Source organism: Oncorhynchus kisutch, linkage group LG5, assembly GCF_002021735.2.
Source record: "Oncorhynchus kisutch isolate 150728-3 linkage group LG5, Okis_V2, whole genome shotgun sequence".
NCBI classification, from domain to species: Eukaryota; Metazoa; Chordata; class Actinopteri; order Salmoniformes; family Salmonidae; genus Oncorhynchus; species Oncorhynchus kisutch.
This window is the reverse complement of record NC_034178.2, coordinates 50,790,080-50,817,902: the sequence shown is the minus strand read 5'-3', so window position 1 is coordinate 50,817,902 and position 27,823 is coordinate 50,790,080. Positions and strand designations below refer to the sequence as shown.

General features: G+C 39.5%; 1 protein-coding gene and 1 long non-coding RNA gene across 2 annotated transcripts in view; both read right to left on the bottom strand.

Moving 5' to 3' along the window:
• Positions 1 to 8,064: 8,064 nt before the first annotated feature.
• LOC116374219 (uncharacterized) overlaps positions 8,065 to 27,823 on the bottom strand; it is a 34,988-nt gene continuing 15,229 nt past the window's right edge. The window contains exon 2 of the long non-coding RNA XR_004210052.1: positions 8,065 to 9,157. This is a non-coding gene — a long non-coding RNA (uncharacterized LOC116374219). The remainder of the gene's footprint in view (positions 9,158 to 27,823) is intronic.
• LOC109875919 (homeobox protein Hox-C4a) lies at positions 20,110 to 23,549 on the bottom strand. Its single transcript, XM_020468356.2, has 2 exons — positions 21,721 to 23,549; positions 20,110 to 21,151 (listed from the first exon to the last, which is right to left on the bottom strand). The coding sequence occupies exons 1-2, from the start codon at positions 22,157 to 22,159 to the stop codon at positions 20,760 to 20,762; spliced, it is 831 nt and encodes a 276-aa protein (XP_020323945.1). The 5' UTR covers positions 22,160 to 23,549; the 3' UTR covers positions 20,110 to 20,759.

Genomic DNA, 27,823 nt, shown 5'->3' with positions numbered 1-27,823 from the left:
CTGAATGAGAGTGAGCCATGTCATAATCTAACACACTGACAGGGATTTCATATCACTAGTTAAAATCCAAGGGATATTTTATCGAGCCATTGATTTCAAGAATAAATTCAGCTACTTGAATCAGAGAAAAAAAAATATTTAGAGGGTATTCCAAATGATTCTCTATTACCAAACACACACTCTTAGAAAGGAAGGTTCTGGATATAACCAAAAACAGTTCTATGCCTGCTTCATATGACACCCCTAAAGGTTCTATATAGAACCCAAAATTGTCTCCATATAGAATCCTATATTAAACCCAAGGAACCAATTTTGGTTCAGTGAAGAATAACCCCTGGGGTTCTGATCAAATAACCATACAAAAGGGTTCTACAAAGAAAGGGGTGCCATATATGAAGCAAACAATATAACCTTTTTGGATATATCCAGAACTGTTTTTCTAAGTGTATGGCATCTTACAATTTATTTTTATTGATTTAGGTGACAGTTTTATTAACAATGACAATCAAGTGACCCTTAAGTTGTGTGTTTGGAGTTGTTGTTTGTGTTTACCCATAGCCTCCTCGTACCTCTTTGCTTTAAATGGCACCAATCACCTGCTTCACTGGAGTGCAGTTAAATCCTCATTGATTATGATAATGTGCAGCTTTAATATGACAGTAACAGTTGTAAGCAATACAGGGAGTCAACTTACCCAGATTGATGGTCCCTTGGTGAGTTACGAGTTACGACCCATCTACCTTACTGATGCCTCTGTCCCCAACACCATTATAATAAAGCAGACAAATAAATAAGAGCCGTAAAGGTGACAAAGGAAAGGGGATATTTAACATTCCCCAGTGAACAGGCTCTGGTGGATGGAGACCAATCGTGTCTCACCAAGCCAGGGAATATCTGACCAAGAGAATGTGTTGCTCTCAGGGACATTTAAAAAAAAACTTTGATGTAACTTTTGGTTTTCAGTATGAGTAAATATAAGTGAAAATGTTTCTTGATATTTCCAATTTGATACTACTAGGATATATAAACTACAGTTCAAAAGTTTAGGGCCACTTAAAAATGTCTGTGTTTTTGAAAGAAAAGCTATTTTTTTGTCCATTAAAATAACATCAAATTGATCAGAAATACAATGTTGTAAAATGACTATTGTAGCTGGAAACGGCTGATTTTAAAGAAAAAATTGAATATCTACATAGGTGTACAGAGGCCCATGATCAGCAACCATCACTCCTGTGTTCTAATGGCACATTGTTTTAGCTAATCCAAGTTTATAATTTTAAAAGGCTAATTGATCATTAGAAAACCCTTTTGCAATTATGTTAGCACAGCTGAAAACTGTCGTTCTGATTTTTTTTAACTAGGCAAGTCAGTTAAGAACAAATTCTTATTTTCAATGACAGCCTAGGAACAGTGGGTTAACTGCCTGTTCAAGGGCAGAACAACAGATTTGCACCTTGTCAGCTCAGTGGTTTGAACTTGCAACCTTCTGGTTACTAGTCCAATGCTCTAACCACTAGGCTACCGCCGATTAAAGAAGCAATAAAACGGGCATTCTTTAGACTAGTTGAGGTTCTGGAGCATCAGCATTGGTGGGTTCGATTACAGGCTCAAAATGGCAAGAAACAAATAATTTTTTTCTGAAACTTGTCAGTCTATTCTTGTTCTGAGAAATGAAGGCTATTTCATGCTAGAAATTGCCAAGAAACTGAAGATCTCATACAAAGCTGTGTACTATTCCCTTAACAGAAGAGCGAAAACTGGCTCTAACCAGAATAGAAAGGGGAGTGGGAGGCCCCGGTGCACAACTGAACAAGAGGATAAGTACATTAGAGTGTCTAGTTTGAGCAACTGATGCCTCACAAGTCCTCAACTGGAAGCTTCATTAAATAGTACCCGCAAAACACCAGTCTCAATGTCAACAGTGAAGAGGCGAGGCTGGCCTTCTAGGCAGAGTTCCTCTGTCCATTGTCTGTGTTATTTTGCCCATCTTAATCCTTTCTTTTTATTGGCCAGTCTGAGATATGGCTTTTTCTTTGCAACTCTAGATCAGCCATTTCCCTGCTCCAATAGCTATTTACAACATTAACAATGTCTTCACTGTATTTCTGATCAATTTGATGTTATTTTAATGGACAAAAAGTTTGCTTTTCTTTAAAAAACAAGGACATTTCTAAGTGAACCCAAACTTTTGAATGGTAGTGTATATATAAAGTTGAAGTCGGAGGTTTACATACACTTAGGTTGGAGTCATTAAAACTAATTTTTCAACCACTCCACAAATTTCCTGTTAACAAACTGGAGTTCTGGCAAGTAGATTATTTCACTTAGAATTCACTGTGTCACAATTCCAGTTGGTCAGAAGTTTACATACACTAAGTTGACTGTGCCTTTAAACAGCTTGGAAAATTCCAGAAAATGATGTCATGGCTTTAGAAGTTTCTGATAGGCTAATTAAAATAATTTGAGTCAATTGGAGGTGTACCTGTGGATGTATTTCAAGGCTGACATTCAAACGCAGTGTCTCTGCTTGACATCATGGGAAAATCAAAAGAAATCAGCCAAGACCTCAGAAAAAAATTGTAGACCTCCACAAGTCTGGTTCATCCTTGGGGTCAATTTCCAAACTTCTGAAGGTACCACGTTCATCTGTACAAACAATAGTACGCAAGTATTAACACCATGGGACCGCCATGGTGTTAATACCGCTCAGGAAGGAGCCGTCATACCGCTCAGGAAGGAGACGCGTTCTGTCTCCTAGAGATGAACATACTTTGGTGTGAAAAGTGCAAATCAATCCCAGAACAACAGCAAAGGACCTAAAATCAAATCAAATCAAATTTTATTTGTCACATACACATGGTTAGCAGATATTAATGCGAGTGTAGCGAAATACTTGTGTTTCTAGTTCCGACAGTGCAGTAATATCCAACGAGTAATCTAACCTAACAATTTCACAACAACTACCTTATACACACAAGTGTAAAGGAATGAATAAGAATATGTACATAAAAAAATATATGAATGAGTGATGTATAGAACGGCATAGGCAAGATGCAGTAGATTGTATAGAGTACAGTATATACATATGAGATGAGTAATGTAGGGTATGTAAACATATGAAGTGGCATTGTTTAAAGTGGCTAGTGATACATTTATTACGTCAAGATGGCAAGATGCAGTAGATGGTATAGAGTACAGTACCTTGGGAAGATGCTGGAGGAAACAGGTACAAAAGTATCTATATCCACAGTAAAACGAGTCCTATGTTGACATAACCTGAAAGGCCGCTCAGCAAGGAAGAAGCCACTGCTAAAAAACCGCCATAAAAATCCAGACTAGGGGTTGCAACTGCACTTGGGGACAAAGATCGCACTTTTTGGAGAAATGTCCTCTGGTCTGATGAAACAAAAATAGAACTGTTTGACCATAATGACCATCGTTATGTTTGGAGGAAAACGGGGGATGCTTGCAAGCCGAAAAACACCATCCCAACTGTGAAGCATGGGGGTGGCAGCATCATGTTGTGGGGGTGCTTTGTCGCAGGAGGGACTGGTGCACTTCACAAAATAGATGGCATCATGAGGTAGGTAAATTATGTGGATATATTGAACCAACATATATCAGTCAGGAAGTTAAAGCTTGGTTGCATATGGGTCTTCCAAATGGACAATGACCCCAAGCATACTTCCAAAGTTGTGGCAAAATGGCTGAAGGACAACAAAGTCAAGGTACTGGAGTGGCCATCGCAAAGCCCTGACCTCAATCCCATAGACAATTTGTGGGAAGAACTGAAAAGTGTATGCGAGCAAGGAGGCCTACAAACCTGACTCAGTTATACCAGCTCTGTCAGGAGGAATGGGCCAAAATTCTCCCAATTTATTGTGGAAAGCTTGTGGAACATCTGAAACATTTGACCCAAGTTAAACAATTTAAAGGCAATGCTAACAAATACTAATTAAGTGCATGTAAACCTTTGACCCACTGGGAATGTGATGAAAGAAATAAAAGCTGAAATAAATAATTCTCTCCACTATTATTCTGACATTTCACATTCTTAAAATCAAGTGGTGATCCTAACTGACCTCAGACAGGGAATTTTGACTAGGATGATTAAATGTCAGGAATTGTGAAAAACTGAGTTTAAATCTACTTGGCTAAGGTGTATGTAAACTTCCACTTCAACTCCAAACATAACGATGGTCATTATGGCCAAACAGTTATATTTTTGCTTTTCGCAACAAAGTACGTTCATCTTAAGGACAGAACGCGTCTCCTTCCTGAGCGATATGACGGCTGCGTGGTCCCATGGTGTTTATACTTGCTTACTATTGTTTGTACAGATGAACGTGGTACCTTCAGGCGTTTGGAAATTGCTACCAAGGATGAACCAGACTTGTAGAGGTCTACAATTTTTTTTCTGAGGTCTTGGCTGATTTATTTTGATTTTCCCATGATGTCAAGCAAAGAGGCACTGAGTTTGAAGGTAGGCCTTGAAATACATCCACAGGTACACCTCCAATTTGTATTTATTTGATTTGTTTCACGTTTATTTAACCAGGTAGGCTAGTTGAGAACAAGTTCTCATTTACAACTGCGACCTGGCCAAGATAAAGCATAGCAGTGTGAGCAGACAACAACACAGAGTTACACATGGAGTAAACAATAAACAAGTCAATAACACAGTAGGAAAAAAAATTACATAAAAAAAAGAGTCTATATACATTGTGTGCAAAAGGCATGAGGAGGTAGGCGAATAATTACAATTCAGCAGATTAACACGTGATAAATGATAAATGATCAGATGGTCATGTGATAAATGATAAATGATAAATGATCAGATGGTCATGTGATAAATTATAAATGATCAGATGGTCATGTGATAAATGATAAATGATCAGATGGTCATGTGATAAATGATCAGATGGTCATGTGCAGGTAGAGATACTGGTGTGCAAAGCTGTGTGTGTGTGTGTGTGTGTGTGCGTGTGCGTGTGTGTGTGTGTGTGTTTGTCAAGTGCACACAAGGAGATTGAATTTCAAGGGGATTCTTTTGCAAGACACTACTTGATTTAATGTCAACATATTCCATGTAAACAGCTGTTGTTCAATCACTGAGAGATTTCCACATCTTTTGAAGGCTCTTGACAACATCTGGGAGGCATAAAATAGAGCTAATGATAATATGTATACACCTTCAGAAGTCACACACACACACAGACACACAGTATTATTAAATCACTATGCGTATTCACACTCTACATTTCTTAACCACAGCATTACTTGATGCAGGGAAGAATGGAAAAACGGAAGAACAAAGTGAGAAGTTTGAACAGCAGGCTTGGTTGGACCACCAGAGGCAATAACAAATAAACACAATCAAAAACAGGCAAGCAGAGAAACCACTTGTTTGTTGTGGGTCATTGAGTCTTTCCTCCAGCATTGCTGCCAGTACTTGGAGTTCCTCCTTTGAGTAATAGCCGTGGGATTTGGAGCCATGTGTCGCCGAAATGCTCTCTCATCTGCATCTGTTCCCACATTTACATAATTTCAATCTGAGTGTGATTAGACCAAAATGTTGTTATTCAGCAATGACCCCTTCAGGTAATGTAACACAGAACATAGGGTAAGCTGTTTCCCTGGTGTCTGGATGAGGCTTCTGGAGTCATTGGGTTATGCTGTTTGCTCCATCTTGTAACTCCAGTACTGCAGTGCAGGGCCTTCAGGGTAATGCTAAATGATGAAGGGAAAAACAAACATAATTGTCATTCACAATAGTAGGCTAGTTTTCATTTCTTTTTTACTATAGGGTTATGAAAAACCTTCAATGAATAATAATGAGTAATTTCAACACAATTTCTAGAATTCTCTATTCGGTAAGACCTCAATTGAAGTTCTCAAGTTCCATATGTGAAATCTGCATAAAGAGAGGGTCTCCATGTGTTGGGTTCTTGTAGATTGTGTTGCATTAATTGTGCTGGTGTATTTCTCCCCCTCCTCTTGTTCTCCTGTGGTTGTGATTAATAGTCATATGACAGTAATAACAGAATTAGAATGGCAGAGCGCGAGGCGTGTAGCACAGAGTTGGCATTTGCTACTGTCACAAACAGGGGCCATTGGCAGGCCAACTTAACCATTAAGCCCACTGCTCTGACTTCGTGGGTGACAGATGATAATGCAATGGCGTCTTTACAATAACAGCATCCGCGTACACAGCATACAGCCAGCCACTGCAAACACCATCAGAGAAGCAGACAGAGAGACAGATAGGGCGGGTGGGAGGGAGACAGGAAGGGAGGGAGGTTGAGGGGAAAAGGAACAAAAAAAGAGAGGGGTAGGAAGAATGAGAGAGAGTAATATGGATGAGAAAAAAATTAACACTTCAAATATCAAATACACTTCACTGCAATTCTTTGATAATAATTATTTACATATTCTGAGAAATGTTATTATTATAATCTGTAGTCATTATTTGGCAAAAAACATTTTAACCTCAAAGCGTAAAACAGACTAAGCTAGGAAGAAAACAGAAGGACAAAGAAGGATTTGATTGCAATGCAGGGATAATGTTACTATGCACTGATGCGGGAGCTAACATTGTGTTCTATAGGGAGGAGGTCAGAGACCTGGCAGTGTGGTGCAAGGACAACAACCTATTCCTCAATGTCAGCAAGACAAAGGTGCTAATCGTGGACTACAGGAAACTAAGGGCTGAGTGCGCCCCAATTCACATCGACGGTCTGTAGTGGAGCGGGTCGAGAGCTCAAGTTCCTCAGTGTCCACATCACTAAGGATCTATCATGGTCCACACACAACAACACAGTCGTAAAGAGGGCACGACAACACCTCTTCCCCGTCAGGAGGCTGAAGAAATGTGGCATGGGCCCTCAGATCCTATAAAAGTTCTACAGCTGCACCATTGAGAGCATATTTTAAAAATATATATATATTACCCCCTTTTTCTCCCCAATTTCATGCCATCCAATTGTTAGTAGCTACTATCTTGTCTCATCGCTACAACTCCCATACGGGCTCGGGAGAGACGAAGGTTGAAAGTCATGCGTCCTCCGATACACAACCCAACCAAGCTGCACTGCTTCTTAACACAGCGCGCATCCAACCCGGAAACCAGCCGCACCAATGTGTCGGAGGAAACACAGTGCACCTGGCTAGCGTTCACTGCGCCCGGCCCGCCACAGGAGTCGCTGAGACAAGGATATCCCTACCGGCCAAGCCCTCCCTAACCCGGACGACGCTATGACAATTGTGCGTTGCCCCACGGACCTCCCAGTCGCAGCCGGTTATGACAGAGCCTGGACGCGAACCCAGGGTCTCTGGTGGCACAGCTGGCGCTGCAGTACAGCGCCCTTAACCACTGCGCCACCCGGGAGGCCCATTGAGAGCGTCTTGCTTGCTACAACACCGCAAGGCGCTATAGAGGGTAGTGCGTACGGCCTAGTACATTACTGGAGCCAAGCTCTCTGCCATCCAGGACCTCTATACCAAGCTGTGTCAGAGAAAGGTCCTAAAAATTGTCAAAGATTCCAGTCCTAGACTGTTCTCCCTGCTACTGCACGGCAAACAGCACCGATGCACCAAGTCTGGAACCAACAGAATCCTAAAGAACTTCTACCCTCAAGCCGTAAGACTGCTAAATACTTAGTCAGGGTAGCTATTTGGATAACTATTTAACTATCTGCATTGACCCTTTTTGCACAAACTTTTTTGCACAAACATATGCGGTTGCTACTGTTTATTATCTCTTATTCCTACTTATATGTACATACAGTATAGCCAAGTTATCGTTACTCATTGTGTATTTATTTTTACTTTTATTATTACGTGTTTTATTTTTCTATTTTCTTTCACTCTGCGTTGTTGGGAAGGGCCATTGGTAAGCATTTCACTGTGTCTACACCTGTTGTTCACGAAGTATGTGACTAATAACATTTGATTTGATTTGCAAGAAAAATGGTGTTGATCTCACAGCAGTCTGCTGACAAAGGCATGGCTCGCTTCTTTCTCCTAATTTGGGAATGATTCACATTGAAATTATGGACTAGGAAATGATGTGTTTGAATGTTTTTAGTGTGTTTTCCATACAACAAGGAACACAGACTGTCTATTTGCCACTGGTAATGAATCACTCTCTTTCACAGTATGTAATCTTATTATTTGCATTTCTAATTTGAACATGCATCACATTTACATTGCTCAGTTCAAAAGACACAAACTAGAGAAATACCATCAACTCTCATATTAAAGCATTTAATAAACAATTTCACAATCTGTACAACAAATTTAATTTCAATCTGTTTTTTCCATTGTTTATGGCTTCCATAATATTTGGTGCTGTGTCATTATCACAGGTGTATAAAACACATATACATATGTTTAACATATAAATTGTTTCAGTATTCAATATGAATATCTTTATACACTGTAGCAAAATACAATTAATGCATTCATCTACTTTAGCAATGAGAAAACAACTCACTTGAGGAATCACAATGTGCCTCTGGATATTGGTAGTTTGCAAAATAGCTAAATATTTTGTGTGTGTGTGTCCTCAAAACAATCTTATCAGAGGTACTTGTCATAGTGAGAGGCTTCTATCAATGTCCCAACTGTAGCATCACATATCATATTAACCCGACTGGAACAGGTAAGGATCCGTGGCGCTGGAGAGTTCACTAGCATGCCGGCTCCACAACAGTCCTCAGAGGTGTAGCACTCTGCTCTCACCGGCCCTCACTAATCATAACCTAATGTGCTTACGGACAACATCACTTAATTCGTAATCACTGCTGATCCAACAACGATCCCCCCTTAAGCTCTAGAGTTCAGCCTTGTTTGCTCCTCTTGTTTCTCAACGCTGAAGCTCTGTTTACGATAGGGGATCAGAGGATGCACCATTTGCTGCAGGAGTGAGGTTGGTGCAGGCCATAGCTTCTACACTTAGGTCCTTGTCAGAGCACTGAGTGAAGTGCTGCTGCAGTCATATTCTCCCTTAGAGAATCATATCAAGGTGGAGCCCAAGAGCCAGGTTCCTCACAGCATCCATCCCTGTGGCCGTCCAAGAGGAACAGGTGAACTAGGCTCATCTGCTGTCTTTGTCATTGAACAGGATCCACCTCACTTTGCCTCTCAGGTGACATTCCTAGGGAGATAGAAAGCAGGGGAGAAAAACACATAGGGTTGAGGTTACATATACAAAACCAGAAATTATGGACTATCAGTCAATTTTGGTGACATGATGCAACGCAATGCTTCGCACACAATTTCTGTAAAAATTGTATTACAGAAGAAAATAACCATTGTATTTGCAGACATTTTCACATTTTACAAATCATTCTAGTTAGGTTATTTAGAAATACTTTTTTCCATCCAGGGCCTTGAACCAACACCACAGTTAGAGGACAAGCTACCCTGCTTTGCCACTTTCATACAACTATTGTGTACATATTTGGGAGATTTCATGCCGCATATAGCTTGCCTTCCACCCCCTGAGTCACAATGTTAGGTAAATGGAAACACCTATAGACCCCACACTGAAGAAAACGCCTGAAGCCTCCACACTGAAGAGAATGTCTGTAGCCTCCACACTGAAGAGAATGCCTGTAGCCTCCACACTGAACAGAATGTCTGTAGCCTCCACACTGAAGAGAATGTCTGTAGCCTCCACACTGAAGAGAATGTCTGTAGCCTCCACACTGAAGAGAATGTCTGTAGCCTCCACACTGAAGAGAATGCCTGTAGCCTCCACACTGAAGATAATGTCTGTATCCTCCACACTGAAGAGAATGCCTGTAGCCTCCACACTGAAGAGAATGCCTGTAGCCTCCACACTGAGGAGAATGTCTGTAGCCTCCACACTGAAGAGAATGTCTGTATCCTCCACACTGAAGAGAATGTCTGGAGCCTCCACACTGAAGAGAATGGGATACTCTCTTAGTCCCTAAAGTGGTTTGAAGGATGTTTTGTTGATATAAAGTGCAAAAATAATTATTATTCAATTCTACTCAGGGATGTTTTCTGTCTTTGCATAACCATAGACCTTGAAAAACTTAAATTGCATTTATTTCACATTTGCCAGAAAAATAAACACAATATAGTTCCCTGTCTTACATTTGGATGGGAATGGTGGAATGGTGTGTTTACAGATATCCCTCTACAATATTTAGTTTAGTAATGGCCTGAGACATCAGTCATACATAGTCAAACATCTGCCCCATTACAATAATGCAAATGTAATAAAACACAATATAAACAGAAGGAAATATTCCTTTACCCATAGAGGTCATACAGTCATAAAGAGGCAATGACAGTCATTAATATAGAAAATAAGACTCGGCTACAGTTGAAGTCGGAAGTTTACATACACTTAGGTTGAAGTCACTAAAACTCGTTTTTCAACCACTCCACAAATTTCTTGTTAACAAACTAGAGTTTTGGCAAGTCAGTTAGGACATCTACTTTGTGCATGAAACAAATATTTTTTTACAGACAGATTATTTCACTTATAATTCACTGTATCACAATTCCAGTGGGTCAGAGGTTTACATACACTAAGTTGACTGTGCCTTTAAACAGCTTGGAAAATTCCAGAAGATTATGTCATGGCTTTAGAAGTTTCTGATAGGGTAATTGACATCATTTGAGACAATTGGAGGTGTATCTGTGGATGTATTTCAAGGCCTACTTTCAAACTCAGTTTCTTTTTGCTTGACATCATGGAAAAATTCAAATAAATCAGCCAAGAAAAATTGTAGACCTCCACAAGTCTGGTTCATCCTTGGGAGCAATTTCCAAATGCTGGAAGGTACCACATTCATCTGTACAAACAATAGTATGCAAGTATAAACACCATGGGACCACGCAACCGTCATACTGCTCAGGAAGGAAACGCGTTCTGTCTCCTAGAGATTAACTTACTTTGGTTCTTAAAGTGCAAATCAATCCCAGAACAACAGCAAAGGACCTTGTGAAGATGCTGGAGGAAACAGGTACAAAAGTATCTAAATCCACAGTAAATCAAGTCCTATATCGATATAACCTGAAAGGCCGCTCAGCAAGGAAGAAGACACTGCTCCAAAACCACCATAAAAAAGCCAGACTACGGTTTGCAACTGCACATGGGGACAAAGATCGTACTTTTTTGAGAAATGTCCTCTGGTCCGATGAAACAAAAATAGAACTGTTTGTCCATAATGACCATCATTATGTTTGGAGGAAAAAAGGGGAGGCTTGCAAGCCGAAGAACAACATCCCAACCGTGAAGCACGGGGGTGGCAGCATCATGTTGTGGGGGTGCTTTGCTGCTCCCAGGGATGAACCAGACTTGTGGAGGTCTACAATTTTTTTGTAGGTCTTGGCTGATTTATTTTGATTTCCCCATGATGTCAAGCAAAGTGGCACTGAGTTTGAAAGTAGGCCTTGAAATACATCTACAGGTACACCTCCAATTGACTCAAATGATGTCAATTAGCCTAAGTGTATTTAAACTTCTGACTTCTACTGTACATATTTTGCTGTGATTTGTATTATTGTTGTAATCAGTAGACCTCATTTGGATTTCTAAAGATTTGTCAAGTTGCCAAGATAGAACAGGTGAGTAAGTACAAGCTGGGCAGGTTTATTTAAACTAGGAAAGCAATACCAGCAAGTTCGTCAAACAATAACAACAGCCCTGACAATAGGCCTACCTACATTGCACCAAATTAAATTACAGGTATGGGCTAAATAGTTAAATGGAGAAGCATGCAGAAGCAATATGCAAATGAATTCTAAAAAGTCTTTACATATGCTAATCACACAACTCAAACACTTCTTAATTTTAAATTGAAATGATATTGCACTTGCTATTGCCCTGCACATGCATTTCCCATAAGTATTTTCTGCCTAGACAAAAGAGAGGCAAGTTTGACAGCAATTTCCCAAGTTTGACAGCAATTTCCCATGTTAAATAATCTTCATAACTGATGTGCCATGAACACCATAAAAGACAAGCCTAAACAAAGTACATTTCTTGGCATTTTGCCTAACATTGAGCTTATCAGAACTCAAATGTCAAATTATTATAATTCTATGCAAAACTGTGCCTTCTCAAAGCCTTCGGACATTTTGCAAAAGTTTATAAATATATCATATTGTTAAAGTGAACACTTGGATTTCTTAAAGAAATCATGCAAATATCGTACAATTATTTAAACTGCAATCTCTTCATTCAGTAGCAAAACGACTCTGCCATATCACTTTCAATTCTGCTTGACCACACTGACAAAAAAACTATAAATGTATTATTATTCATAATTTTATTATTACTTACAGAGTATGACACCATTACACTAACATTTTAATTGTAATAATTTGCAAAGATATTTTCTATTTTGTTTTTCTTCAGAGAGCTAAACTAGCTCAAGCCTTTCCTGTCCTTTCATGCACAAGCAGGCTGCAGCTCCTCGTGAACTCTGTGTGAACTGGGATGGCGAAAATAAATCATTTTTACTCTCCTCTCTCCCATCACTCGCGCCTGCCGTTAGCTCACCCTGTCAAACCATTATAATGTCTAGTCCTGCCTTTGAGCTGGTCTAGGGGACATCGAGAAGAAATATCAATAAAAAGGAATTAGAAAAAAACTGCAATTAAATATTGAAGAAGATTTGACTCAAATAAGTCAACCTGGCTGTGTGCTGCTGGTAACTATAGGCATGTAGTCAATAAGACAAAATACTCACATGTTACAATGAGTTTATTATTAATTTCTTTAGTGAATTTATCAGGCAGATAGTGACTTATGGACTATACAAACAATCAATAAGACGTTTTGATTCAGCCCCAGGCAAACACAGTCACTCTCCTTGGGGTCAAATGGTATGATAGTCTATATAGGGTACAGATTGACCTGAGGGTGAGAGCAGGCAAGAGGCGAGCTGGGGAGACGTGAATAGGCAAGGTACGGGCAGTGGTTAGAACCATGCATACAAATGGCGCTGTCTCGGTGCAGTCAGGGTAAGATTTATGACTCCATCGCATTCTATTGCTGTAAACAACGCCGAGTAAAATAAAAAAGTTTGAGTTGGCCGACGGTTGAGGAGACCAATTGTTGTGTTGGACCAATGATAACGTTGTAGACCGTTTCGCAGGATGGCAAATCGTTGTTTCAAGACAGCACAGGTTTTAAATTATAATAAAACATGTATGTCGGCTAATTAGTTATCTAATTTAAATTGGGCGTTTAGGTCATTTGAAATCTTCACCCACAATTATCTTCACAACACATCAGGACTTTTATACAGGTGGAAGAGTGGGACTGTTTTAATTTGACAAGGTATTATCCACACTTAACCTAGATAAGCATTATAAATGGCCTCATTAACAGTTATTACATGACTATTATCTCATGTCCTGACTATAGGTTTAGAGTTTATTGTGATAGCTGAAAGGTCCTACATTGTCCTATACCAGTATATGACCTAAATATGACCTAAATTGTTATATTTGTGTGTGATATGAAGGAATATTATGACCATTTGTTGCAAGTTAATTAGAGGACTATTAGACTATATACAAATATAAGCTATCATTGTATATGTGTACAGCGGTGTAAAGTACTTATTAAGAAAAAATACTTTTAAGTACAACTTAAGTCGTTTTTTGGGATATCTGTACTTTACGTGACTATTTATATTTTTAGCATCTTGTACTTTTACATTTAAAATAATGTACTCTTTACTCCTTACATTTTCCCTGAAACCCAAAAGTACTCATTACATTTGGAATGCTTAGCAGGACAGGAAAATTGTCAAATTTATGCACTTATCAAGAGAACCTCGCTGGTCATCCCTACTGCCTCTCATCTGGCTGACTCACTAAACACACATGCTTCGTTTGTGAATTTTGTCTGAGTGTTGAACAGTGCCCATGGATATCTGTAAATTTAAAAAACAAGAAAATCGTGTTGTCTGGTTTGCTTAATATAAGAAATGTTAAATTATTCATACTTTTACTTTTGATACTTAAGTACATTATTCACACTTTTACTTGAGTCATTTTATTTTAAGGTATCTTTACTTCTACTTAAGTATGAAAATTGAGTACTTTTTCCACCACTGTGTGTGTGTGTGTGTGTGTATGTGTGTGTGTGTGTGTTACCCAGATAAACTTAGTTGATAGACATTAGCATAACCTGTAAGCCCTACTGTCCCATCTAATGATGAGGTCATAGTAACTGCTGGAGCCTTGAACACACACCATCTTCATTCAATCTCTTGACAAGACAGAATAATCACTGGTGATGAAACAGTCATGACTGTTTGTGTGGGGAAAGCTATGTATCAGAGCACGGGCCTACTGTTGACACCCATACATCTGAAGTGGAAATATCTTATGAGTGCCATTTTCCTTTGACATGTTTCACACTGCATCTGTGACGGGATAGGATGAATAGGCTGACTGTATTGCTCATTCACATAGAGATTTCCTATTTGATATTCTCCTCCTCCTCAAATAGTAACATGTTTTGTCCATTGGACTAGATGGGACTGGGTATTATTCTCCACCAATGGGCCTGGAGGGAGAGTCAAACAAGACTTTATTTGTCAAGGCATAATTGTGGATCCTCCTAATAAGCCGTATTAAATTGGAATTAAGGTTCAAGAAGCACAACCTCCACCCTCATGTAAACAATCATTTTTTGAATATAATGGTATACCCATAAACCTACCCACAAGCAAAGTTGTAGTGTGAAGTTTGAGTTAGACACATGTGGACAGAGGATCAATTGAGGGAATACCAACGACCAGCGGCTACCATGCGACTGAATTTCCTTATGTTTGGCATTCCATTGAGTCCTCAAAATAAAACAATTAACAAATGGACCTAAATAAAATTCCACCAAAGTGTTTAATTAGCCTACAGGCATATAATCTTAAGGACAACTGGCATGGAAAGATATTGAAGATAGGCCAAGTAGTTTGTTTTGCAATAGTATCCGATTTGTCATCCATCACATGACTTAAAACGGGCTATTGGCGAATAACTTACAATTTTGTAAACTTGAAAGTAGCACGTAATATAAATCTGTCATTCTCTTAGACCACATATTTTCTGAGAGAACATGGTGACACAGCCACCAGATTATTTGACTTGCTAAACTTCCTTAAGAGTGTGTATGTGATTTGTGAGGGGACTTGTGGACCTATATGAAAATACTAGCACCCTTTCGCAAAAATGATTCCTTACACTGTGAAGTACATCGGATAACACATGATAATATACAAATAGTTTTGTTTCATGTAGACTAAAGAAAAAATGTTCATCACATCACGTGTGATGGGTTACAGGGAGAGGTCTAAAACGACACACGCACGCACAAGCACACACACAAATACAAATAAACACACACACACGCACGCGCGCGCACGCATCCGGGGAGAGGGGAACATCTGCTGTGCTTCGGAGTTTGAATAAGGAATCGGCTAGATTTATAACACATCACCATTGAGAGTGCCTCCCTTTTTGTTCAATAGCCAGACGACCTCTCTTTCAACCCTGGGCTCCTATACTACCGCCATGATGCACATAATACTCTCTCTCCTGCACAATGAAACCATCGACGAACTCCCAATAGAGATGGAATCAGCTAAGCTACCAATGTAAAATATAAATGGTAAACTATTTATAGAAAAAACTATTCTAATAACTTGCTCATTTGATAAAGTTAACACAAAAAGGCTGTGTAAATTAGGAAGCCATTGGCTGCAGCTGTAAGCCTATATATCCTCCCACATAGCCTGGCCTATTCCAAAACCATTCCATGTCTTGTGGAAGAGTTCCGCATTTTTGAGGGACATGAGAGCAAAACTTGCCATAAATCAGAATGAGAAGGAGGAATGCTGGAAAGACACTGCACAGTTCCAAAACAGCCCAGGGGGTGGGGACTCCTCCAGGCATGCAGCGACACAGAAAGCTGTATATAAACCCACTGTATTACACAAAGCAGAATGTTTTGAGTAATTGTATGGTTAAACCAATTGGCCTATAGAGCTAAATGCAAGTTTGATCGCACTTTTCTCAGCCTATTAAAACGGCCTTATGCCTATAGACACACAACTATCAAGGGTGCTTGCCAACATGAGGCTGTCTGAATTGAACACGGATATATTGTTTAAGATATGACAATATCACGTCATAAAGACCCCTATTGGGAAATTTAGGCTTAAGAAATAATGGTTTATTTCTAGCCCCTAGCCTACACAAAAAGCCTACACGAAAAGTCAAAATACTACATACTACTAAATCCATTTAAACTTAAAAGTTAAAAACATATTGTTTATAGGCATAGGCTAAATCCTTTTACAAAAAGACAAAGTTCGATCCAATCCTTCATCACTCCTCGCATCATATCTGAATGAAGGATTCGTTGACCTGAGAGCAAATGTCTGTCCGTGTGCCATGCCCATTGCACCTGCATAATGGCCTAGTTTGGTGCCAATTACAGCCAGTGGTCCATAACCCATACCACAGTGCTGAGGGGGTCTCTGCTGCACTTCTTCTCCTCCCTCTCCTCTAAAGTGTCCATCCCTGTCTCAAGTAGGGTCCTGACCCTTTTCGTTGCCAGACACGAACTAACAAGTAAACATGTCATTGGGTGTTTAAATATTTATAATTGCTCGCAAACAGCAGAAAAATCCAGAGACTTGACCCTACCGCCAGAAACATGCAGTCCTCACACCCCACTATGTTCACTTACCAAAGATGCAAAACCAAAAAAAGGCTAATTCCGTTTCAAGACATTCTGAAACCCTTAAGGATTCACCGAAGTTAAAAAGAATAAGCAAATACAAACATCATTTTGGTAAAGTATTTGTTACATAAAATAGTTGTATTTGAGAAAATAGGCATGTTCTAGGCTCTTATCACGACAATTGTGTGTTTTCGTTGTTGGAGTTGCTGGTTACATCGAAATTAACTTGACAACCTATCAATTGTTCCTGAACACTTTTCTGACTAAGCCTTTTCATTAGCAAATGCAATGATGTTAGTCATAGATATAGATAATTTTTGCCAATATGAATATGGAATGGACGTGTATTCATCACTGACACTGACCGCTCAGAAATGTCAACGTAAACACAGTGCAGAAACCCGATGATGTAGCCTTTCAGTACAATCCTGACAGACACATATCACTCTCTGTCCCGTCAAAGACACTTGGGAAGTATTAGGAGGTGATACTGTAAAAGTTTTAGCCTACTAGATGGATGTACGCGTGTGCTGCCTATAGGCCCATTGAAAATAGTGGATATATTTGTTACGCTAAAATGCTCGGATATATATTTGGTAGGCTAACGCCTGTACTAAGAGGATGACACATTGAGATCAGTATTGAATTTTAAAAACACAATTTAAAGCTAGGCTACTAGTTGTACTATGTATCATTTGACCAAAAGTAATAAAAACGATTTAATGCTAAATATACTGTGTACAAAACATTAGGAACACCTACTTTTTCCATGACATAGACTGACCGGGTGAATCCAGGTGAAAGCTATGATCCATTATTGATGTCACTTGTTAAATTCACTTCAGTCAGTGTAGATGAAGGGGAGGGGACAGGTTAAATAATGTTTTTTAAGCCTTGAGACATTGAATGTGTATGTGTGCCATTCAGTGGGTAAATGGGCAAGAACAAAGTTTCAAGTGCCTTTGAACGGGGTATGGTATTAGGTGCCAGACGCACCGGTTTGAGTGTGTCAAGAACTGCAGCTGCTGCTGGGTTTTTCACGCTCAACCGTTTCCCGTGTGTATCAAGAACGGTCGATCACCCATGGACATCCAGCTAACTTGACACAACTGTGGGAAGAATTGAGTCAACATGGGCCAGAATCCCTGTGGAACGCGTTCGACACGTTGTAGATTCTATGCCCCAACAAATTGAGGCTGTTCTGAGGGCAAAAGGGTGTGCAATACAATATTAGGAAGGTGTTCCTAATGTTTTGTACACTCAGTGTATAGACCTAAAAATACACTTCAGTAATTTAGCAAACACTTTTATCTAAAGTGTCTTACAATAGTGCTTAGAAACTGACGTTGCAGCACAGGACCAATTTCTCCCCATAAACCTTGTATGTTTTTATACAGTCCTATACGTTTTTTTGTGTTTTAAATAGCCTCAGGTGTATTACATGTTAATAATCGTAAACGAAGCTTTGTTATAGGCTATTAATTTCAGACATTACTGACGCATTTACGGTATTACGGCATAATGAGATTTTAGGCTTCATACTTCTAGTTAGAGGTCACAGATAGGTTACAGCATCAGGACAATTAACAAATCACATCACACACACTCTCCACGGGTCAATTAACGTAGAACAAACATCCACAATCAAGGCAACCCCATGAAGACATACACACAAGTCGAAGTTACAAGTCGAGGGACCTTGACCGGTCATGTCAGGCCGTTGAAAAGTTCGAGCATCCCGGACTGGAATTAAGCTAATGGCACAGAAAACGTGTCCCCTGCCTGAACCCGTCTTTTATACCGTCCGCCTGAAAATAAAAATTCAATACGATTGCCCTTTTCAGCCGCGCTATAGGGCGACAGAGTGGTAGGCCATAGAAAACAGATCACTGGGAGGCAGCGATTTTGGTATGCATACACCCTCATTTCTCACCGGTGTCCGGGAGTATAATGGCAGCCAGAACGGTGGGTGGATCTGGAGGGGTTCCACTCTCCCCGAAAGTCATGGCCAAGTGAAACTCAGTAAGGCCCATGTCGCTTTGTTCTATAAGAAAGAGCTGAGAGATCCATGCTAAGATAGGAACATGTATATTAGAGGAATATTCCACTCAAAAACTGCAAAACTCATCATACCTCATCATCACCTTTTCTGTATTTTGACAGTTCTATATCTTGAAAACCTAATTACTGACATGCAAAACATTTTGGGAATGTATCAACAGTGGACTAATGAAACAAATACCAAAAGATATTGAGTGGTATTTTCCTTTAAGACTTAGAATATCAAGGCTTACAACTTCAGTCTATATGGTGATGCTCACTTGCAGTATTTGGGCCTCAGGCAATTAACGCCACAATCTCTAGACATCTAGCTGCTTATTAACTTATACGCATATTATAACAAAACAGTTATGATTTTGTTGTCATATCAGACTTTGTAAATAGTTTTGAAAAGTATTTTTGCTTGGAATGTCATCCCCTTGAGCACTACAGATAATCTATAGAAGATATCAAGTTTGATTTGCATGTGAAAATGGCTTGCAATACAACTCATGCAAATTGTAGATTGAAAGGGAATCTGTAGGCTACGAAGCTGCAGTGAGTTTTATAACGCTGCTAATATCAGTCTAACCTATACATTTTTAAATCACTTTAGATTGAAGAGACATACTAGCTGGTTTGATTTGAGGTACGACTGTGTGTGCATGAATATTTTTTTAAATAGAATAACTAGACGAATTCAGTGTTTTCTACAATTAAAATATTTGTAATTGTTTTCTACAATTAAAAATGTGTCTTAAAATAACATAATACAATATACACATATTTTTAAAGTTATAGCCAATTTGTTGAGGCTTTCATAGGTCTAGTTATGTTTAATAGTCCATATGCGCAAAACAGTTGCACGTAGGCTTATGGAAATGTGCACACAGGTCCATAACATTGTTGGTAGCCTGCTTGGAACACGTCACCTGTGCTCGTATGAATCAAACTTTGTTTGCAAACACATTCTATGTCATTAGTTTAAGTTTTAACTAAGCACAATGTGCATTTGAATTTGGGGAAAACATGTTCGACCTTTTGGTGAACTCTGAAAGGGCTATTCATGTGAGATGACTCGGAAAACCCTCTGCCCCTCTTACTCATAGAATAATGGAACTACTCTAAGGGAAGTTATCAATCAGTTATTCTGATGACATATAGGCCAAGGCCTACCACTTTAAGGTCCGAGCACTTCTTCGTTTGCAATGGGGACTCTCAAGGGTTCCCCATCTCTTACATTAATACATTTTCAAAACATGGTGTAGGTCACATGTAAATAGAATATAGGTTTTTATGCTGAATACGTAAATAAAGATGACTCAAATGTATTCTAAACTACTCGACACGGTTTTATTGAACACTACGATTATCACAAAAACACTAAACTTATTATGTTGCATTTTACAATGATCAATTAAAATAGATCTAAATCACAAAATGTAATCACAAAACACACTACCCTCACTGACTTTGCTTGATAAGAGGTTGTGCTGAAAAATAAATCACAACATTTCACTAATTCACATGTATTGAAAAATAAAAACTGGCTATTGTTAACTGTCACCTCTGAGATGAATAGCCTAAATAAATAGATTACCCTAACATTATTTTTCAGAGAATAAATAAAACGATTGTGTTTGTATAAGTCTACTGACAGCTACGTATTCTGCCACAGGCAAATACTTTGATAATGTCTATTATTATTCGTCAGAACAACTTACTAAAAAATAACAAAAAATGATATAATAAATAAATAAACCCTGATAACCGTAATAATCTGTTGGCACAGTATCTGCAGTAATCCATGCTATATAACATGCATACTTGAATAACTGTGGACTGAGAAGAAAAACCCGTTTACGCACAAGAACACTATAGGAACAATTATATATATATATAAAAAGAAAATATTTTTTTGTTAAATAAATAATCCGTTGTTTTTTCATCCTCTTTGTCAGATACTATTTTGTGTCTATAACCTTGTAATATCCTGGTCTCGTTCGATTACGGACACTCGAGAGAGTTCCTGGGAAGCTGGCATGGTGTTGGAGCCCACAGCACGCGGGAGAGTGCTGGCTGTTGTGGACGCTGTGTTGGACCCGGAGGTCGCGCTAGTGTTGGATGAGGAGGAAGATCTCACTTTCGTGTTGGGTAGCCTATGGTCTTTTTTCCACTTCATTCTTCGGTTCTGAAACCAAATTTTAATCTGGCGCTCGGAGAGAACCAGGGTGTGGGCGATCTCGATGCGTCTTCGCCGAGTTAGGTAGCGGTTATAGTGGAACTCCTTCTCCAATTCTAAGACCTGCTGGCGAGTGTAAGCAGTCCTGGACCGCTTTGCGTCTGCTCCATTGTAATTGGGATTCGCTGAGAGGTTTGTAGAGGTCAGTAGAAGATAGGAGAAAGGGAAAGGAAAAGAAGGAGAAATAGGAGGGAAGCAAGATTGGCGTGAATTGAAATATGAAAAGAAATAGCGATGTGAATGGAGAATGAAATCACTATTATCTAATCCCCAATCAAATACTTCACAGTCAGGGACTCGACTCGTGGGCTCTATAATGGGTAGCACTTTCTCCACTGCGAGAGAGCAGCTGAATTATTTATTCTAAATTATATATATTTTTTAAAATCCTTAGCCCTCATTTCCTCGCTCACTTTCTCCTCCCTCTGACACATACATAACAGAAAAAGCCACATGGCAATACAACTGTCCAGACTAGTGCCTCCGCTATAAAATTTATGGCGGGTGTAATTGCCAATGCTGACTCGTAAATCTACATCATATGTGCCATTTCAAAGGGGCTGCTCTCTCAACGTACGTAGCACGAGCCGGTTATAGGCCAGGCAATATAGGTAAAATAAGGGTGAAAGAGAGGAAGAGAGAGCACGAGAGGTAGGGAGAGCGAGTAAAGAGAATAACAACACAGATTGCCTACCGATACTGACGTGGATTTTCTTCATCCATGGGTACACTACAGGCTGCTTAGCCAAGGCAGAGCTGGTGGGTTGCTCCGGGGCGGCTTGGATGCAGGCAGCCGGCGCAATCGGTGGGGTGGTAGGGGATGTGGGTAACAGTGGCAAGGGTTCACATGGAGATGTATGTGCCTTCCCCGCAAGCAGATTCCCCGAGTGTGTGAGCCCATGGCCGGTCTGGGGCTCGGGCTCGGGGATGCTTACACAGTTATACGGGCGCTCCTGGTAGGTCACTCGCGGAGGATACAACTCCTGGTGGTGATGCTGGTAGCCGGTGTCGCTCGTGCGGCTGTAGTATTCAGGGCTGTGTTCTGGGATGTAGCTATTTTGTGAATATTCCTCGCAAGGAGGAAATTTCGGATCGATGTAGCTAGAGTCCATCAAATACGAGCTCATGATCATTAATTTCTGGAGTGAAAAATAATTTTTCTACCTTTGTCGTTTTTCTGGTCCATAAAGCCCTCCTACTAGCAAGCGACCCTGTAAAGTTACTTTAACCACGTGACACAGCAGTCCAATGGCAGCCGGCGATGTTGTTACCGGATAAGGAACCAAACATTTATTCGAATATTTTTGTAGCCTTTGTGTGAGAGTGTTTTCTCCAGGCAAGGCCTCGGCTCTTCGACCAAGATCAGTATGAAATGATTGAATAGGGCAGAAAGTGGCGAAGATCCGTTGGAGGCTATGTGAGGAAACAGACAGTCATATATACACACATCTCAGGCAGGGACTGAGGAGAGCAAAGGTATCCTGACATGACTCGGAAAAATATACACCAAAACAAACAGAACAAAGTAACAATGGCATAAATTGGTGTGAACTTTGCGGTTAAGTACAGATAACCACTCTATTCTTAAACCATGACAGCAGAATGCATTCAGAATCACACCCTAACAATGATATAAGATAACAGATATCTGAAGAAAAGGAGGATTTAGGGAAAACAGGACAACATTCTTACGATAACACACGTCTAATTAATTGGGCCGTTTTGATCATTGACAAGCCAATCGTTTGGAGACCATTACGCACAGGGTCAATTCAACCATTCTAAACCAATGTAGATGATTCTACTACCAGTACAATGCTACTAATATGATAATAGAATACTTCTAATGCTAATTTTCACGATATGAATAGGCCAATAATTACACTAATATGCTTAGTAGGCTATTAGGCTATTACTATCCTATTGTAGACTTGTTATAACAACAACAATATTGCCATTGCAATTTTTAATATTGTGTAAACCGAAGAATAGAATATAGCATTAGGTCGTGGTATTGCTGGTCAAATAAGGAGTAGTTGGCAGCTGTAGTTGCAATGGATTAGCAGTTATGGTTGTATAGTGACCCTATGAGTGATAATGGCCTGGCGAATTACAGACGGAGTCCCCCTCACGATCTATATCAGAGAGACTGAGAGCTGAACCTCCAGGTTAACTGTCTACTTCCTAAATAACAGGCATCATTGCCGTGTCAGTTTTTATTGAATAAAAATAAAAACGACACATAAAAGTTAGAATGGCTTATTTATTAGAACCCCCCTTGTTGTTTGAGTTTTATTAGGCTGTAAATGCAGTAAATCAATCGCTTCAAATGATTCCCGCTCGCACGCGCGCTTTATGGTTTCCTAGAACATTCTCTCTCCAGGTTTCTATCTCGCTCCGTCTCTCCCACTCTCTCTCTTTGCGGCCCCACCTTCCCTCTCCTTCTCCATCTTCCAAATGTTAGACGTTTGCTTACATCCATTGAAGAATTATCAGATGTTCTTGATGGGCTACTACGTTCTATCTGACACAGAGGTATTGAAATCGCCCATATATTCCCGTAGAGGCGAATTTGCGGTTGTTAATTGTAAACACAAATTCGGTTCTACAGGGTGCATATAGACGACTTGAACTGCATTCCAATGCTGCAAGCTGTGATTGTGAAAACTGGAAATAACTGTTAATAAATCCCACTCAGAATAATAAGTAGGCCAATGTCATGCGGGCATATTTTAGAGATAGCACTTATTTAGCTCGTAGAAACTTTCTCACAGCCTAGTGTATAGGTTATGAAGCGTCAATACACATAACACACCACATAGTGGCCTATATCTTGAATATGTTATAGGCTGTTAATTAATGGGTGCACATGATGGTAAAGTGTTAATAATTATATAGAATTTAACATTTCTGTCATCATAATGTCAGCTAAACATGATGCACACAACAATAATGAAACATTTGAGAAATTTCCGCAACACACTGTGAGACGCGGTAAGTGTCTATTAAGACCCATAAATTACTAAGCAGAGGCAAGACTTAAATCTTTCATTGCACAAAATGTATGCCTTTAGCTGAATGTCCTATGTTTGGCCTCCACCTAGAATGTATAGGCCACACAAAGGAACTTCGAGAAGTAGCCAAAACACACAACAAACAAGTGAACATTCAACATGTCACTGAATATAACCTTGCGGGTACCCCTTCCTAATCATAAATATTCCGTTTGGAAAAACGGAGGACACAAAGGGGCCACGTGACAGTAGAGATGAAAAATAACTTTCTATTATCCCCGAGGTATATTGTGTTCTTCATTACCATACTGACCGTTGGGTAACCCGAGTGTGGCGCGCTGAACGTACTCAATAGACTATGCCTATGCAAGATATCAAAAGTGAACTCCCCAGAAAAAATACATTGAATATAAGCTACAATGAAAAAATATAAACCTCAAGAGCAATAACAATATTAATATGAAGAATAACAGTAATCAACATTTTCAAAAAATAAGTAATATGCCGTCGTCTATATGTGTTTATTTAATATTTGATAACCTTAGTCTGCTTGATACGAATAGGCAAAGAGTCACGTGACTATGAAGTTACTTCCAATAGGCTTATGGGGGGGGGAGACTATCGTTTTTTATTTCCCATCCCCCCACAGTCCTCTTTCTCTCTCACCCTCTCTCGCTGAAGGCTCATTTTAATATTAGTTAGACAGATTGACTGGTGTTTCACCTCTTGCATTTGACTCGTTCCAATAGTTCACTGCCAACGAGTTATTGATGAAGAATCACCAATGAAATGAGTCTCCACACAAATGCCATTTAGATCTGTTACCTCGTTCAATAACTGAGTATAGGTAGAGATGGAAAAATTAACCCCTTGAGTAAACTAATCTTAAATCGTGTTAGATTTGGCAAAATGACGTTCCTTGAATCTATATGGGCTCTGTTGCAATATGTACGCTACTTCAACTCAACGCATGCTTTTGGAAAAAATCAGCACTACTCTGTCTGCATCCTCCACAGTACCCCCGGGTAGGGGGGTACTGTGCGGGGCAGGGACTATACATTTATCCATTTATCTAAAACGTTGTGACTTACTGGTGATACCCACTTGAAAGACACTTTCAATTTATTGCAGTAATAGATCAAAGACATGCCATTTTATTCAATCAAACAGACAAGCTGACTGAGCAGTCCTTCACCTGTTGCCATAGCTTTCAGCGATAGAAAAAACCAATAAGGTCACCAACAAAGACATTTGCAGGTAATTGGCGTATTGTGGATTATAAATCCCAGGGCAAGGTTTTGGAATGTATTTTCAGTTCTCGTCGATGCCGTTTGATCAAGTTGGAAGACTAAGGTACTTTCAAATTCTTCTAGTCAGGAAGTTACAGCTCCCTGCAATAGTTTTGATTCACAGTAATCATACGTTTGGTATGGGATCAGCAATGTAATAATTTCAGAAGTGGGTTCTGTAGCCAGGCATTTGAAGTACATACAACATTGATATATACTCTTAATTGTTTCCGCATTAAGATTCTGAAAATGTGGATAACAGGATTTTGTTGTAAAATGTCATTTAGTTCCCTAATGGAATGAAAACTAAATAATATCCTAGTTACATGTGTTGCAAATTTTGAATTATCATATTTTCAAACTAAATAGATACACTCTGCCTTTTTTCAATCATCAGAGTTCCCGCTTGCCTGAAATTCCAGGATCTTTCTCTCCAAGTTGCGAGATAATTACTTCTAAAAAAAAGGCCGTCCTACAAGGGAGGCATTCTTTCTAGTCATAGGCCATTTTCCTTCCAGTTGAATGGTCGCTGTCAAGATCCGACATCAATTTGCTTTAGCTCCCACAAATAGCAATGGAATAGCTAGGCCTACCAGATCTCATCAAACGTGACCCAACTACCTCATGCACCAAAGATACATTGTCTCAGGCCTGATGTTGTATTATTATTATCGTTACATAGCCTACTATTCAATCAGCATATGTTTAAGGCTTATGTTACCAGGTTATCACCTTCCAGTCAATTGATAATCCTAATTAATCAGGTACATTTGAGAGAGAGAGAGAGTTAAGGAGAACAACAGTCTGAGTGCTATGATCAAGTAAACATCAAGCCAGCAGTTTTTTTCTTACATTTTACAACACTATAGCTAACATCCCCAATATGAACACAAAGGTTACACTTCTGCGAAACCTCATAAAACACTCAACATCGCCTTTTAGAGTCAAGATTATTCCGAATGTATAGCGTTGGCCTGTAGCGGTGGCCTGTAGGGGTGGCCTGTAGCGTTGGACTTTTTTAAGACCTATTATAATATTGAATATCACAGGTGCCAGTCCAATGTAATGTCAATGAGTTGCAGCAGTCTGGTTAGAGCTGTCAATCGGACATGACGTCACGTGACCCAATCGTGACCTAATTAATCTAAGTTATATCCTGAGCCGTACACCGGCTCTGGCTCTGACTGTATCTGTCATGTAACATTTTAATTCCAGAAATATTTAAATGCTTGCTGATATTAAATTAATTAATAAATGAGCTCTTAGGAAGATGTGTCTACATTTCTTAGGCTACTGGTGAAGCCTAATCTATGGTACTCAAGGTACAATTCACAATAAACATGAAACAAAGAATTAAACAAATCACCATTTGTGAAAACTGTATTGAACTAAAAGCAAGCCGCCATCTAACGTAAAACACAGGGAAACCACGAAGCCAACACAGCTGGAACTTTTTAAAGTTAAATTGAGAAGTCCGGAAAATTAGAGTTACACAATCTGTTCCTGTGTTCAGTATAGGAGTCTCTAATGAATGAATGGGGTTCTCGCGATACTGGCAGGCATCACAGGGTTTAATGGTCCAACCTGCTGTTATCTTCGCTAAAACAATTTGAGAGGGAATAATTGTTATCTCTGAGTCGTCTGCTCAGCCAAGTCACACCAGATCCAGTGCTGTATTCGACATTCGCCCAGGAGGAGATTCCATTAGTACCGGCCACTAGGTGCAATGGTGAGAGCTATTACCATCAAGTATGCTTGCTTCTTGCTTGGGCGTTGTGGATGGGGATGGCCGTAGGCCTACTCTGCTACTGAAGTCAATACTTAATTTGAAGTATGAAATATTTCCAAAAATTGTCAGCTGCAAAATTCACATTCACATTCGAACCATTATCATACACATTTTAAACACATTTTTGGTTGGATTATTCAGTACAATAATATAGGCCTAATAGTCTACAGTCGACATTGTATGAGCTATTGTCTCATACCAGAAGGTGCAAAGAAATTATAACTAGCCCAAATTTTGGAGTCCTGGCACCCCCCTACAATTAACTAACAATTGATAGCCTACAATTGCCATGCTTTCATGTTTAATTTAATTTTGTTCTATGTTCAAATTGCCTATGTATAAATGCAGTATAGATGCTGATTGTTGAATCAAAGCTGATTGACTGCCGGATCAACAAAAACATTGCAATGTTGAAGTCTAATTATGTAATGACAACCACACATATACACACATGTCAGGAGAACACAGGGGGCTTCCGATATGCTACACGCTACACTAACTGAAGGAAACGCACATGGCCTATACTGAACTGTTAACGCCCATAGCATCACATCTATATCACAAGCAACTAGTCTACTTTTAAAGGTAATCTGAGTTTAGAGAAAATGCCAACATGTCAAGGGCCTAATTGAGAACCATTAGCGACAGATCACCAAGGCATTTCTCAGGCTAACATGAAATTACAGCATTCATTTAATTTTAGCT